Here is a 12,981-nt window from a genome sequence, read left to right on the forward strand (position 1 = left end):
TTGCAATACACCAGAGAACATGTACTTCACTGGAGCATTAACTGACACCTGTCAGCAAACACCCTGATGACTAATAGGCACTCATTTCATAATCTCACATTTCATCTGAAGGGTGAATATAGCTTTTTCACTGCATGACAAACCTAACTATTGTAGTGCTGATATGGATAGTCTGTTAATCGATGAGTCAATATAGTCATTCATCCAGCAAAACATTGTAAAACGTATGCGGCTTCCATGTTCTCAAAAGATTTTCTGTTTTCAATATCAATACACTCCAGGTTTGAACAGAACTAGCAATCTTAAGACACAAGCTTGGGCTCTTTAACTTTAACTTGTGATGTGCACGTGTCGCCATATGTTGACACTTTATAGACTAAACAATGAAGCAATTCATTAAGAAAAATAATTGGAAGAATAGTTGATGATTAAAAGAATCAATGGTTGAAGCCTTCTATTGAATCCTCTTTGACCACTTCCTCCGGTAGACACAACTGTTCTTCACATTCAGCTGTAAACACACTGCAGCACTCTGCCTTAATGCAGCTGCTTCACATTGTGAATCCCAGAAACAACGGCGTAATTACAATTTGTATCTCATCGACTTGTAAAGTAGATGAGCTGGTCATTATGTGGAGATGCATTGACGGAATGAACACACACTGTTTGACAATACACTGAAGCATATATCGTCGTCGTCGAGGGTTTGGTTTGCTTTAGGATTGCTACACTAAACCATTCTGTAATGAAAGACCAAACCAAGCTGTGAGCAGCCACCAGTTAGCAAACATTCTTTAAATTATAACCATTTTATTTAAAAAATATATGTTTTGAGGGGAAAATGTTTTTTTTTCTTCTTTTTTCAGTTTGGCACATCTTATCCACTATACAGATATGAAATTGTACATATTACAATACAAAAGGAAAATGGGAAGAGAAAAAGCATTCATTTTGCACAAAGAGGTTGGGTAAGAGAGAGGGGATTGGTTCACTTGTTTTTCTTCTTTTTTTTATTTTTAGGCAGGGTGGGGACCAGGGCTGAAGGGTGACAAGAGGAAACAAAAACAGTTTACAAAGAGCCAGAGTGCAAAGGGATGCATATTTCTACAAATTCTGTGGATTTTTCAGTCACTTAGTACAACCGCAGTCTTAAACAGTGAAATGTCAAATGGACTTTATAGGAATTCCACACACATCCCCGTTCTTGGTGTTATCAAAAAAAAAAAAAAAGAGGTCTCTTCATAATGTTTGCTGAATGACATGAAGAAATATTCAACTCAATTGACTTTTGAACATGCAAGACAGATTAGAAGGGCAGTAGTAAAAGCAGTGCGAAGCTGGAAGAAAACAAAAATTAGAAACAAAGTGGAGTTGCTTGACTTTGGAAATCAGTACTACCAGTGTATGCAATGTCTTCTACTCAAATGTGAAGTGTAACACATTTTTTGGTTACACAAACACTTTCTCTTTGAAGTTGTCGGCATCTTATGATCATGTGCACAGAGGCATTAACACGAGCATTGAAGCCACACATGGCACCTCCTTGCTACCTCCATGGGGCACCAGCCTACATACTTATTGGTCAAAGCCACATAACTCGTTTCCCGGTGCTGTGCGGTCAGAAGCATCCTAATGTCGTAATCACTGATTTTGGTTAAACATACCAAAACATTTTAAATGTTAATTAAAAAAATGCTAATTTCCTGGGGAAATAATTGAAAAAAATGCCATATTTTGATTTCAACTGTTAGGAATTGCTCTTGTTGTACTCTTGAAACATTGGGTAGTTCCGTTACTTGTAATGACATAGTTGTTGCTGTGTGATCAAAGCGCATTTAATGCCCACGGTGCTGTCTGTCGGTATGCATCGTTTCATTCTTAACCACCTTTTTGCTAATAATCCAGGACATTTCCCCGGCGTTGCTCCCATCGGTTCCTCTCAGTCCCTGTCTTTCACCCTGCCCCCACCGCCAAACTGAACACAAAGAAGTGCGGAGCTGCGGCAGCAGCTTTAGTCTGATGCTAATGCACATCCTCTCCCCTGCATACCAATGTGTCCTGACCCTGGCTCGCTGTTTGCTTATCACTGGATCTCCATTTGCTTTCAGGCTATTGACCGCAATTTAAGTTGACACTTGTGACTGCTAACCCAGGAACTGTTATCATATGCATTATTCAACGCAACCCCCCCCCCCCCCCCCCCCTTCCCTTTTTTTTTAATACAGTAAATGATAACCCAGTGTCCCTAACAAGAAGACTGTCCTAAAGTAAAAGGTTCAACGATGTTTTTATGTAGTACGGGGGGGGGGGGGGGGGTTCTACTAGAACTATTTTTGAGTGGCTGAACAAGCCTAATGTTGCTGGATCACTGGTGTGGGTGACAGAATATTAGATTCTTTTTGCCTGGCCTTAATTGGTTCAATCTTGAGCCTGTCGGTCCTGATTAGTGTGTGAGCAGTAAAGAGCCTTGGCTGCTGGGGAAAGGTTTTATTTTCAGAATGAAACTCTCCTCTATCTGGCATTTGCACTGGTCATTACCCTTTCACTTGCTACCCTCACACCTCACACTAGTAGGTCTGTGTATTGATCCTAGTATAATAGCATATCAGCAAACTGTACTTCCTAGGTTAAGCTGTAAAGCTGTAAATAATATGGTCACAGTGTTTGTGGCGTTTTGGGGGGGACTGCTAGAGAATCCATGTACAGGACGTTGTACATTTACAAGGTCAAATCCTTATGTTCTCGATGTCCAAGATGAGGAAGACATCCGTGTATCTTGCTCAGCAGTGTAGTATATTGGAGATTGACCACAGATGAAAAATGCTTAGTGGGTCCCACAAGTTGAGAATTTATTTGTGTTGGTTGGCCCTTGTGTGGGCGAGAGCTCCAACATACCAACAAGCTGCAAAACATAATTTAATTTACGAGCTAATGTCTGATTAAAGAGGTCATTTTCCCTATATATATATATATATATATATAATTAATTGAACTCTGGCAGTCTTCTCAATCGGTACACTCTTGTACTTGCATTTACACACACATGGATTTTGGAATAAATCCAAATTTAAGCAAAATAATCCCTTTTTTAGCTGTTCTTTTTTGGGGGGTGGGCCACCCAAATTAAACAGGAAACACTGAAGCCTTTGATCTGATAGCAGATTATAGACTTGTCGAATTGACTCATGTCTGAATTGGTTAATGTATTAAAATGTGTGTAGACTGAATCTAATTTCAGGGCTCTTCTTTCCTCAAGAGAGGATTTTTATTTCTTTTTGAGTTATAATTCAGAATTAGATTTTGGTCTTGGTGGTCTTTAAATGTATAGTAGTTCTCAACATAATGAAACTGTAAAACAAAGAACATTCTGATAATTGGTCCAATAGTTTGCCCCAGTGATTGAGTGATTGGTTTACAGTGCCTGTGGTGCAGTTAGAAACATGATTTCAAATACTTACTTTTTAAAAGAAATAAGACATAAATCACATTTCTCCACTTAATATATTCCTTTAGCAGAGGGCCGTTTGGCTAAGTATTTTCTCTGTGCTGCAGAATATAGAGACAATGTGGAGACAAATCTCACAGTTTACAATGTTCTCGTTTAAAATGATTGCCCCTGCCTGATATGAACAACCTTGCATTCATAGAAAAATAAATTTGTGACTATCTCTACATCACCCCTAAACTGTCAGGTCCAACCTCTGTCATTGTAGCATTCAACATTTCTCACATATTGTCAAATCTCACATGTAGAAATTATGCTTTTTTTTTTTTTTTTATACATAAACTGGAAAAAAATAAAAAAAAGCAAACCCTGTATCATCTGAAATGGTCAAATGGCAAACCATATGCTCTAGGAATAAATAAGAGTTCATACTTCACACTCTTTGTAAGGCAGCTGCTGACACTTGCACTGCCCATAGCCGTTTATGATCACGAGGGCCCCTTCCTCATGGCTGGGCTCGTACTCATTGTAGGGCACCTGTGTAGCCAGGTCTGCCATAGGCTGCCGCTGCTGGGTCCTCATCTGTCTGCGGTTCTGAATAGCCGAACAGTGGCGTATCCGGCGCAAGGTGGGAGGGCAGCACTTCCGTGAGATATACACAACGAAAATTATGAAAAAGAATGAAAATAGAAGGGCCATAGTTCCGATGATGACCCTATGAGTCATTACAGTGTTGTCCATTGCAGAGGAGTCCTCCGTCACAGCCGCCTCCTCCAACGTAGCGGTAGTCGCTTGAGCAGTGCGTCGGGTTGTTGTCGTTGTTGTGGTTGTCGTGGTGGTGACTGTGGTAAAGCTCCCAAAATCCTCTGCATAGTCCTGCGTGGGGGTTGGCTGCATAATTCCAAACAAGGAGCTTGTGAATTCTGCAGCGATAGTAGCGTCTGTGGTCGTGCTAATGGTCTGAACAACCGGCGCTGAAAAATTCTGGCAAAGCTGGAATCCATAAACGGCATCGAGTATCTCCTCCCCTTGGGCATACTCGGGACTGTGGCAGAGAATGGAATGTTCCCACCTTCCCTTAAAGGTGCTAAGCCACGTGGCCAGAGAGCAAATCCTTTTGGTACATTCCCAATAGTTGCTGGACAGCCCAATGGTACCCAGAGACTGCCACATATCCATCACCTGGGGGTCCAGACTGCTGAGTTTGTTGTTATCCAGCAGCAAGATCTTTAAATTTGGCAGCGTTTGAAACACATCAGATGTCAGGACACGGATTTCATTTCCCGTGAGGTCCAGCTTCTCTAAAGTGGTCCAGGTCCACTCCATGCCGCATGTCAAGTTGCTGATTTTATTCCACTGCAGATAGAGAAACTGGAGGGCAACAAGGCGAGGGAAATGGGCCAAGTTGATCTTGGTCAGCTGATTGTGCTCCAAGTGGAGCTCTTTAAGCTTAATGAGCCCCGCAAATCCATTCCGGGCCAGACTGCGCAGGCGGTTGCTGCTCAGGCCTAAATATTCCAGGCTGCGGCAGTCCCAGAATGCACGCACAGGTGTGGTGCGAAGTAAATTGGAGCGCAGGTGGAGTATCTGAAGCTTTCTCAGTCCATGAAACAGTTCTGGTTCCAGCGAAGTCATCTGATTGAAGGACAGGTCTAGTATCTGGAGGTTGATGAGGTGGATGAAGGTTGTGTTGGGCAACTTGGTGATACGATTGGAGCTCAGGTTGAGGTCCTTCAGCTTGTAGAGCCCTTGAAAGGCGTCCTCTTGTACCGTCGTGATCTGGTTGTGGTCTAGATGTAGCCAGGTGAGCTGGCTGAAGCCGTAGAACTGATCGGGGCTGAGCTCGGTGATGCTGTTGTGGCGCAGCGACAGCCCCAGGGCCCCCTTGTCCACAGAGTCTGGGGGCGCCTGAAGCCCCTGGGTGTCGCAGTAGAACTGCAGGTCCTCACAGCGGCATTTTTGAGGGCAGGTTGTGCACGATGCAGGAGGCAGGAGGCACACCAGGAGCATGCTGATCACACTCAGACACAGAGCCGCTGGTGCAGGTCCCACCAATGGCCACCTTGAATGGAAACCTGGGTGGGTTCAAAGATAACAAAATGAACTGCGGGGCGGGAAAGCTTATCTCTGCAGAGCACTTATTACTAATTCATGGTGACGATTGTGCTTTTCCAGGGTGCTCTCGCACTGCAGTTTGGATATTTTACATTGACTTTAACTTTCACTGTACGCAAGCAGGATTTCTTTGAGCTTAGCTTTAATGGAGATGCCATTTAGTTTGTCATTTAAAGATCAATTACATACCAGAGCTGGACTTTGTTTCGACATCCTTGCTATTTATATACAGCCTTTTCTGTTCACATTTCGTTTTCAATGAGTATTTTTCTGCTGATTTCTGTCGTTCATCATTTATTGCGTATGTTTCCCCCCCCCCCCCCTCGTTTCACCAGCTCAAAGATGCAGATGCCCTTTTGAATTCTTTTTTTCTTGAGTCATCTTCATCACTTAAGAGGTCTGCCATACAACACAAATGGTATTTAAAATATAGATATATTCTCAACTAGTGTGTCGGTGTAGAGGGAAAAATAAAGGGCAACTGCAGTAAATGGACGAGGCTGAAGAGCTTTTAGTCCTCAGCCTCCCTCTTACTTGTATTCCCTATTCATGTCCAGACCCACCGTATAAAGGGACGAACTTACCCATTCTTTTGTGCACATCGGAGGCTGCATTCAACTGTCCTTTTCCGCAGACTCTTGGAGCAACCAGATGGAAGAAAAATCCAAAGGGAAAAAACCCTTTTGAGTAAGCACAAAAGGAATCAGCCTCTTTGGAAATAAAGCAATTCTGAGCCCACCCAGATGAAACAAAATATGAAATTCCATGTCCCGAGATGATGTTTATTCCTGTGATTCTGTTCAGTCCTTTTTTTTTTAAATCCACGCTCACAGAAAGGGTTGAATCTTTTCCTTCATCCTACGAAATCCTTGAAATAAATATTTATATAATTTTTTTTTTTAAGTTGATCAGTTGCATCCAGAGCGACTCCGGTGAACAGAACCCCCCCCCCCCTTCCCTTCCTCCTCTCCTCTCCTTTTTTTCTTTTTCTTTTTTTTACCCTTTTGTTTCCCTTCCACCGCAATGATGTCAGCTCAGCTGGTTAATTGGAGATCAAGCGTCTTCCCCCCCCTTTTTTTTTTCGCGACCGCGGTCTTCCAACCCTAACTTGTTGATGGCAGCCAGAGATCCTGCTTCCGACGGCGGCTCAGTCTCGGCATAGCCTCTGCAGAGCTGTGTGAGCGGGAGCCCCTCGTCCGCTAGCTGAGACGCAGGGAGAGAAAAAAGCCGAGCAGGGAGCCGGCGATGTTATTCTGTGCTTTTTGTTGCAGCCACTCACTGCTACAGAGTGGTGGCAGCCTGGCGTCGATCATCACTACTGTTTCTCTCTCTCTCTTTTTCTCTCTCTCCCACACTCGCGAACACCCCTCTCGCTCTCTCTTGCTCAGTCACTTGCTCTCTGCCTCATACGCACTGCTTGTGCACCTCGGTCTTCCTCCACCTCCCTCTTTGCATCCCCACTTTCCTCCCACTGGCTCGTCACCATCAGAATATTGATATCTTGAACGTGTTGCGGCAGCTTGCTGTTGAAATTAAACACAGCTGTAAATCTCCGCCTCGCTGCTGTTCCGACTGCGCCGTGTACGATTGCATGCCGGAGACGTGCACCAAACATATATAAAATGCACCAAGCGCAATGTAGTTCGTAACATGTGGCTCCAGACAACACAAACATGTGCATGGGTGAGCAAAGACGGGCTGCACTCCCTTATCTGTGTGCAGGAGCGAGTATGCTATAGCGATGCCAACATATGTCTGGCACATATTCATAATTTACATATCCTGAGCACAGGCATTTGATGTATGGTCAGCTGCTCTGAAGCTAAATTAAGCTAGCTTTTAACATGTAATAGACATGACCGAATACTTGCTTTTTTTTAAAAATAGATTTTGCAAATTAAATTAATTTGTGGTTTGGTTCAAAGGACATATTTCAGCACCAGTTAGAGTGCCAAACAGAAGGAGGTATCTGTGCTTCAGTGCATGAAAATGCTGACTTTTCCTTAATTATTTAATGTGGGTGGAGACGGGTGTGAGGGTAATTTCAATGAACTAGATCGGCTGCAGCCGAAGACTAGATACAAAAGACAATATGAAGTACTGCTATCTGGTGCTTTGGTACTTTTACTCTTGATGCACCTGTTACAGGCAATACATTGTACTTGATGGAAGCAGAAAAACTACATTAGCACCATCTTCTTTGGCAGTAGATGACACTGAACGACTAACTGAAACACGTTTTCTATAATCCAAATCCGTATTTGTTTGGAGAAGTTGGAAATGATGTTGCTCGATTGTTACTTCCTAAATAATTTCATTTCATAATTCTCACGTCTTAAGACAAGAACAACGCCTCCGCCTGACTTTCCAGGTCACATGACCAGCAGTCTGCTGTCGTCCTCCACATTTATAGTGGTAGACTTCATCTCCTGCTGGGGCTTTTTTGCAGAATGTGAGGAATAATTCCTCCATTCGATGTGTACTGGCTTCCCATTTGTGATTCAAGATGTTGGTGAACGTGCTGAAGTATCGCAGAACAACGTCCTAGAACTCCGGGGATCGTTTTCCACTTGAAGCCGACTTTGTTTCCATTGAATATTTCCATAATCCGGTGGACCAGTGGTTTTGCAGGAAAGGGATGTTCCTAAATCTGTCCTAAAGGAGATGGATAGCGACTCACTTGAGTATCATAAAAAGATGCCGCAGAGAAACCGACTCCATAATAAGCACCTGAAGAAGTGCTTCAGAACCCTCTGGCGTGGAAATGAAATATAGGCTAGGCGTGAATAAAAGAGGATTGAGAGAGAGAGAGAGTAGGGGCAGAGCCGACTAAACCCCGACCACAGCTCTGCATCCAACCAGCACAAAATCACAGGGGATTAGTGCCGGAGGAGCTCCCGGCCCCCTAACTATGTACACAACCCCCCGGTGGGCAAAGGGCAATGGGGGATGGGGCAGGTCAATGCCACCACCATGCATGGTGCTATGTCGCAGTTGATTTGAGCCCAGAGTCCTGCTGCTTCTTTGCCTTTTCTCTGTTGCCCTTTGCTGTTCATCTAATTTAGCACTAATTTTATTATTCTCCAGTGTCTGTCCATCTGTCCGTCTCTCACCCGCTCTTTCATTTCCCTCTCTCTCTCTCTGTCTCTCTGTCTGTCTCTCTCGCTCGCTCGCTCTCTCCTTCCTGAAACTTTTGGATTTTCCATGTTTGCAGAATGTGCCTGAACATGCCTCTGCTCTCAGTGGGGCCCAGTAGTTAGGGCTTCGACGGCTGCATGATGTTAAACTGTGTGACTACTGCCAACGGTGTTGCCCATGTGTAGTAAATTGTAACCTTTTAATCAACACACGTTTCTCATTGAGTATGAGCAAAATGCTCCTGTGGGGAAGAGATTAGCATTGTATTTTCAGTGTTACTTTACGTTATTAGAGCTCCATGGGGATTAACCCTTTTACAGCTGCTTTTATTATTTGGGAACAAAGAATAGTGTCTCCAGAGTTTCTGCTAGAGGAGCGATTAATCGCTTTGGCCGGTTCATCTGGCAGTGAGGATGTTTTAAAACTTTATCAGTGGAACTGGGCTCCACTCGTAATGCAGGGACATACGTCACTGTTACGTAGAGGCTCCATACACATGATGACTTTTGCTGAAATATCTGTGTGCCTATGATTAACTCCCGATTATAATCTCAACAGCTGTTTATTTTCAACAATTCTTACTGTTATTAAGCTATACAAGTAGCTTCTTACATCAGAAAATAGTTTTGGCAACAGTGGATTAGAAATGTATCAAAAAACACCAAGACACACCTAGAATAAGAATCAGTTATTAGAATAAAGGAATCTCAGAGCTCTTATCCATCTCATTAGGAAACTAGAGGCTGCCTCACAGGTTGACTTTGTTGGTGTACAGTGTTCTGTCCAGAGAGCTGTGGCGACAGGAAGCCTTGAACGGGATTTTGATCGCCTCTTTTGATCCCCGTATGAATTCAAATTTTAAATGCAGTTTGCCACAGCAGCAATTAAAAGGGTGTGGTGCCCATGAATTATAGCACTGATATAGATGCAAATCAGCTGTTTTTTAACCCAAAGCAGCTGTGCCTTTTACTGATGCGTGCTTTAAGTGTGTGTGTGTGTGTATTATTAATTGAAACGGTTGGCCGCTGTTTGTTTGTGTGCTCCATGGTTCACTCGCAGTGCAATCAGTCAGGAAAATATTCCAGAGTTCCAACAAAGGGCAACGTGGCGCTTTTGACAGCTGCTCTACCGCAACGAATAAAAGGATCGCAGATGGATCACGATGGGTGTCTGCTAAACACTAGATGCACTACAATGAGAAGATCACTTTGAGCTCTTACTAGAACTTTTTACATATGCAAAAAAAATACAACAATGGCCACAAATTGCAGTTCTTTTAAAAATAACAATTTGGTTGTCTGACTACTAATATTCCCCCCAAAAAAGCTAAACAAAAGAACAGCACCCACAAAAGATGAAGCAAATGTTCATGACTTGAAACCACAAACATACTTTAATCTGATTTTTGAAGTGCGTGCGCGTGAGAGACAAGCGTCCACAAGAAAATATCTTGCAATGTCGTTGTCACTGCCTCATGCTCATCACTACTTCCTGTCATTCTTCATGTTTCAGGCTGGAAGGAAGGACAGGAGTGATGCTCTGAACACCGCCATTGACAGGATGACCAAGAAGACCAGAGACCTTCGCAGACAGGTATTATAATTTTTTCATTCATCCCGAATGGTGGCGGCAGAACGTGGATGATCAAGTTACCCGACCGTATTTATCGTCTTGGCAAAGCCGGCGCTCTATGTGAACAAGTGTGGCAAACGAACCATCACTCATCTTTTTAAAGTACTCAGCCAACGGCAATCAATTGAAGTCAGTTGGTGTTGCTCACCGTGGTGTTGCTTGCTCACTGTTATTTATGGCCGCGTGCACCAGATGGGTAAGGTTGCGTGTATATGTGTGTTTATAAATATTCATGCACTAGGGGGATGCATTATATTAACAGTGCCTTTTCCTCTTTTTTTTTTTTTTTTTTTAATGTCTTACCTCACAGCTGCGTAAAGCTGTCATGGACCATGTCTCCGACTCTTTCCTGGAGACCAACGTCCCCCTCCTGGTCCTGATCGAAGCGGCCAAGAATGGCAACGAGAAGGAAGTCAAGGAATATGCTCAGGTGTTCCGCGAGCACGCCAACAAGCTGATCGAGGTAATGTAGGATTTTGAATGCCTTCCAAGTCGAAAACCAAGTGTGACCCAAATACAGAACATTCCTATTTTTTTTTTGCTTTTCCATCCCACCAGTTATGGACATTTTAGCTTAGCTTGTAGTAAACATCCTCCAGCTTCTCTGTTCTCTCTCTGCGGGGTTGTTCTCAGAGATTCCCTTGTGATGCAACTTAAGGATCACAGTGCCTCAGAAAACAGCAATCTGGGATCTCCCCTCCCCCCCCCTAATGAAAACAAAGATGTAAACATTGAAGTTATTTTCTCTGGTTGCTGTCTTTGTCTTTCAATCTGTGTGTTATTTTCACACACACTCCCTCTCAAACACACGCCTTTAGTAAATGGAAGGTGATGCTGATTCTAATCTGATGCTACAGTGAGCAGACAAGCCAAACATTGCTGTGTGGTCACAGCCACAGCTCACATTTTCAAGCGGAACCAAAGGAATGAAATACCCACCTGGGAAAATGTTGTCCTTGCCACAGCAGATTGATGTACTATTCCTTATTGGACAACTCCACACGTGTGCTTGATACCTACGAAGATAAATACCCTTTTAAAAGGGGCCTAATGCATCCCGCTTCTTCCCCCTCCCTGTGGTCGGTCTCGTGTCTTAACAGAGGAATGTTGTGGACTTTGATGGGTAGCAAGCTGACAGAAAACCTGAGCGATCCTCAGTAGTGGTATTTCCTTCAATTCGGTGAATGCCCGTGTCAGAGCATGATATGCTGACATTTGAAAGTGACTTCCTCCCATGGGCAGATGACCATGAGTGTAGCCAGATCGTTCACTGGGGAAACCGCTGAAGCATCAGAGGGAAAAGGGGACCACTCTCGGGAGTAGACCCTGAAGGCCCGAGTGTCAGAAGTGGCATTAAAGCATGACATTGGTGGACTCCCCTAGTGCTGAGGCACTGTGGCTATTATCTGCTTAGAACACTCGGATGGGATAGAAGATTAGAAATGACTCATGTTAAGTATGAATGGCATTAAATTGAAAATCCATTTTTTTTTTTTTTGTCATCTATTTAACACAGCTGGATGTGATCGAGATTGTGTGGTGTCAATCTCCTTAAATGTGTTTTTCAACTGTCATAGAACAAGCAAACTGTCCTCAATAAACCAATTAGACGTCAACAAACTGAAGGAAAGATGGACTGCAGGAGGATATTAATAGTATCTCTATGTAAAGTGGAACTAAACTTCTAGCTAAACTACTTCCCAGCACTATCTCGCGCGATGTTCAGATGCTAAGTGACTTCTAGAGGCGCCGTGATAACATCCAAAAGCAGCGTAGAGACATGAGCACATGCTGCGAGTCATTCTTGAGGCAGGAAATAGAGGCAAAGGTGCGTCAGCGTGGCTTTAATGTAGTGATTATGTTATCAGCAAATGGACAAATGCGTGCTTTTTCAGAAATATAAATCCTGTTTTAGGGTTTCAGCAACACATTTCAAGTTCACCACCTCTTAGAGTAACTTAATAGAGTAGTGCTCATTACCTGGATCATAATATGTAAATATACAGGAGATGCTTGCTATAATGCCTTTGTTGCGGCTCAGAATTGCGATGTTTTAAGGAGCAGCTAATGTTTTATCATTTTAGATTAACTAGCTGATATAATTGCCAAAGTACACAGTCAAGCACGAACATTCCTGAAGAGCAAGCCATCATTAATGCAGTCGTCTTGGCAATAAATAAGTCAAAGTAGCTCGTCACCTCTCACTGAAGTGATTGACAATTCCCTTCAAATACATCAACGGTTGCTCTGGAAAAGACCCTCTGCCAAACTCTATAGATGCAAATGAAGAGTTGCGATGTCCAGAGCGAGGAGTAGCAAACGGTTTGGTTGTTCACCGCACAAGGAATGAATATGTTCTAAATGTAAAATGTCCCTCAGGGAACAGCAGGAGCCACAGATCTGTTTGCATGGCATCATGAGTTGTGTATGTGAAGGCTGCCTGAAGGCAAATGATCCATTAGTTCACACACGTTTGTTGGAAAGCTACATCATTACTGACCCACATTTATCCGTAGGCCTCTTTTAAGCAGCTCCTCTCCGCTTGTTTGTCAGAACGTCATGCTTTTATATCGTTTTATAATGCATAATTAGAGGTTTTACTTCATGGGTTTCATTTACTGGAAGTGTCAAATGCTGCTTCAGACAACAGC

At 43.3% G+C, this 12,981-nt stretch overlaps 2 protein-coding genes across 4 annotated transcripts in view; one reads left to right on the forward strand and one right to left on the reverse strand.

Annotated features, from left to right (window-relative positions):
* Positions 1–12,981, forward strand: part of ctnna1 (catenin (cadherin-associated protein), alpha 1) — a 68,626-nt gene that overhangs the window by 24,647 nt on the left and 30,998 nt on the right. For all 3 annotated transcript variants that reach the window (XM_079167705.1, XM_079167707.1, XM_079167706.1), the window contains exons 8-9: positions 10,211–10,291; positions 10,641–10,793. In XM_079167705.1, coding sequence (XP_079023831.1) covers positions 10,211–10,291; positions 10,641–10,793 — 234 coding nt within the window. The remainder of the gene's footprint in view (positions 1–10,210; positions 10,292–10,640; positions 10,794–12,981) is intronic.
* lrrtm2 (leucine rich repeat transmembrane neuronal 2) lies at positions 3,872–7,046 on the reverse strand (the record flags this gene model as incomplete). Its single annotated transcript, XM_079167729.1, has 3 exons — positions 3,872–5,520; positions 6,145–6,240; positions 6,986–7,046. The coding sequence occupies 3 exons, from the start codon at positions 7,044–7,046 to the stop codon at positions 3,872–3,874; spliced, it is 1,806 nt and encodes a 601-aa protein (XP_079023855.1).

Source organism: Pholis gunnellus (assembly GCF_910591455.1).
Source record: "Pholis gunnellus genome assembly, chromosome: 10".
NCBI lineage: Eukaryota > Metazoa > Chordata > Actinopteri > Perciformes > Pholidae > Pholis > Pholis gunnellus.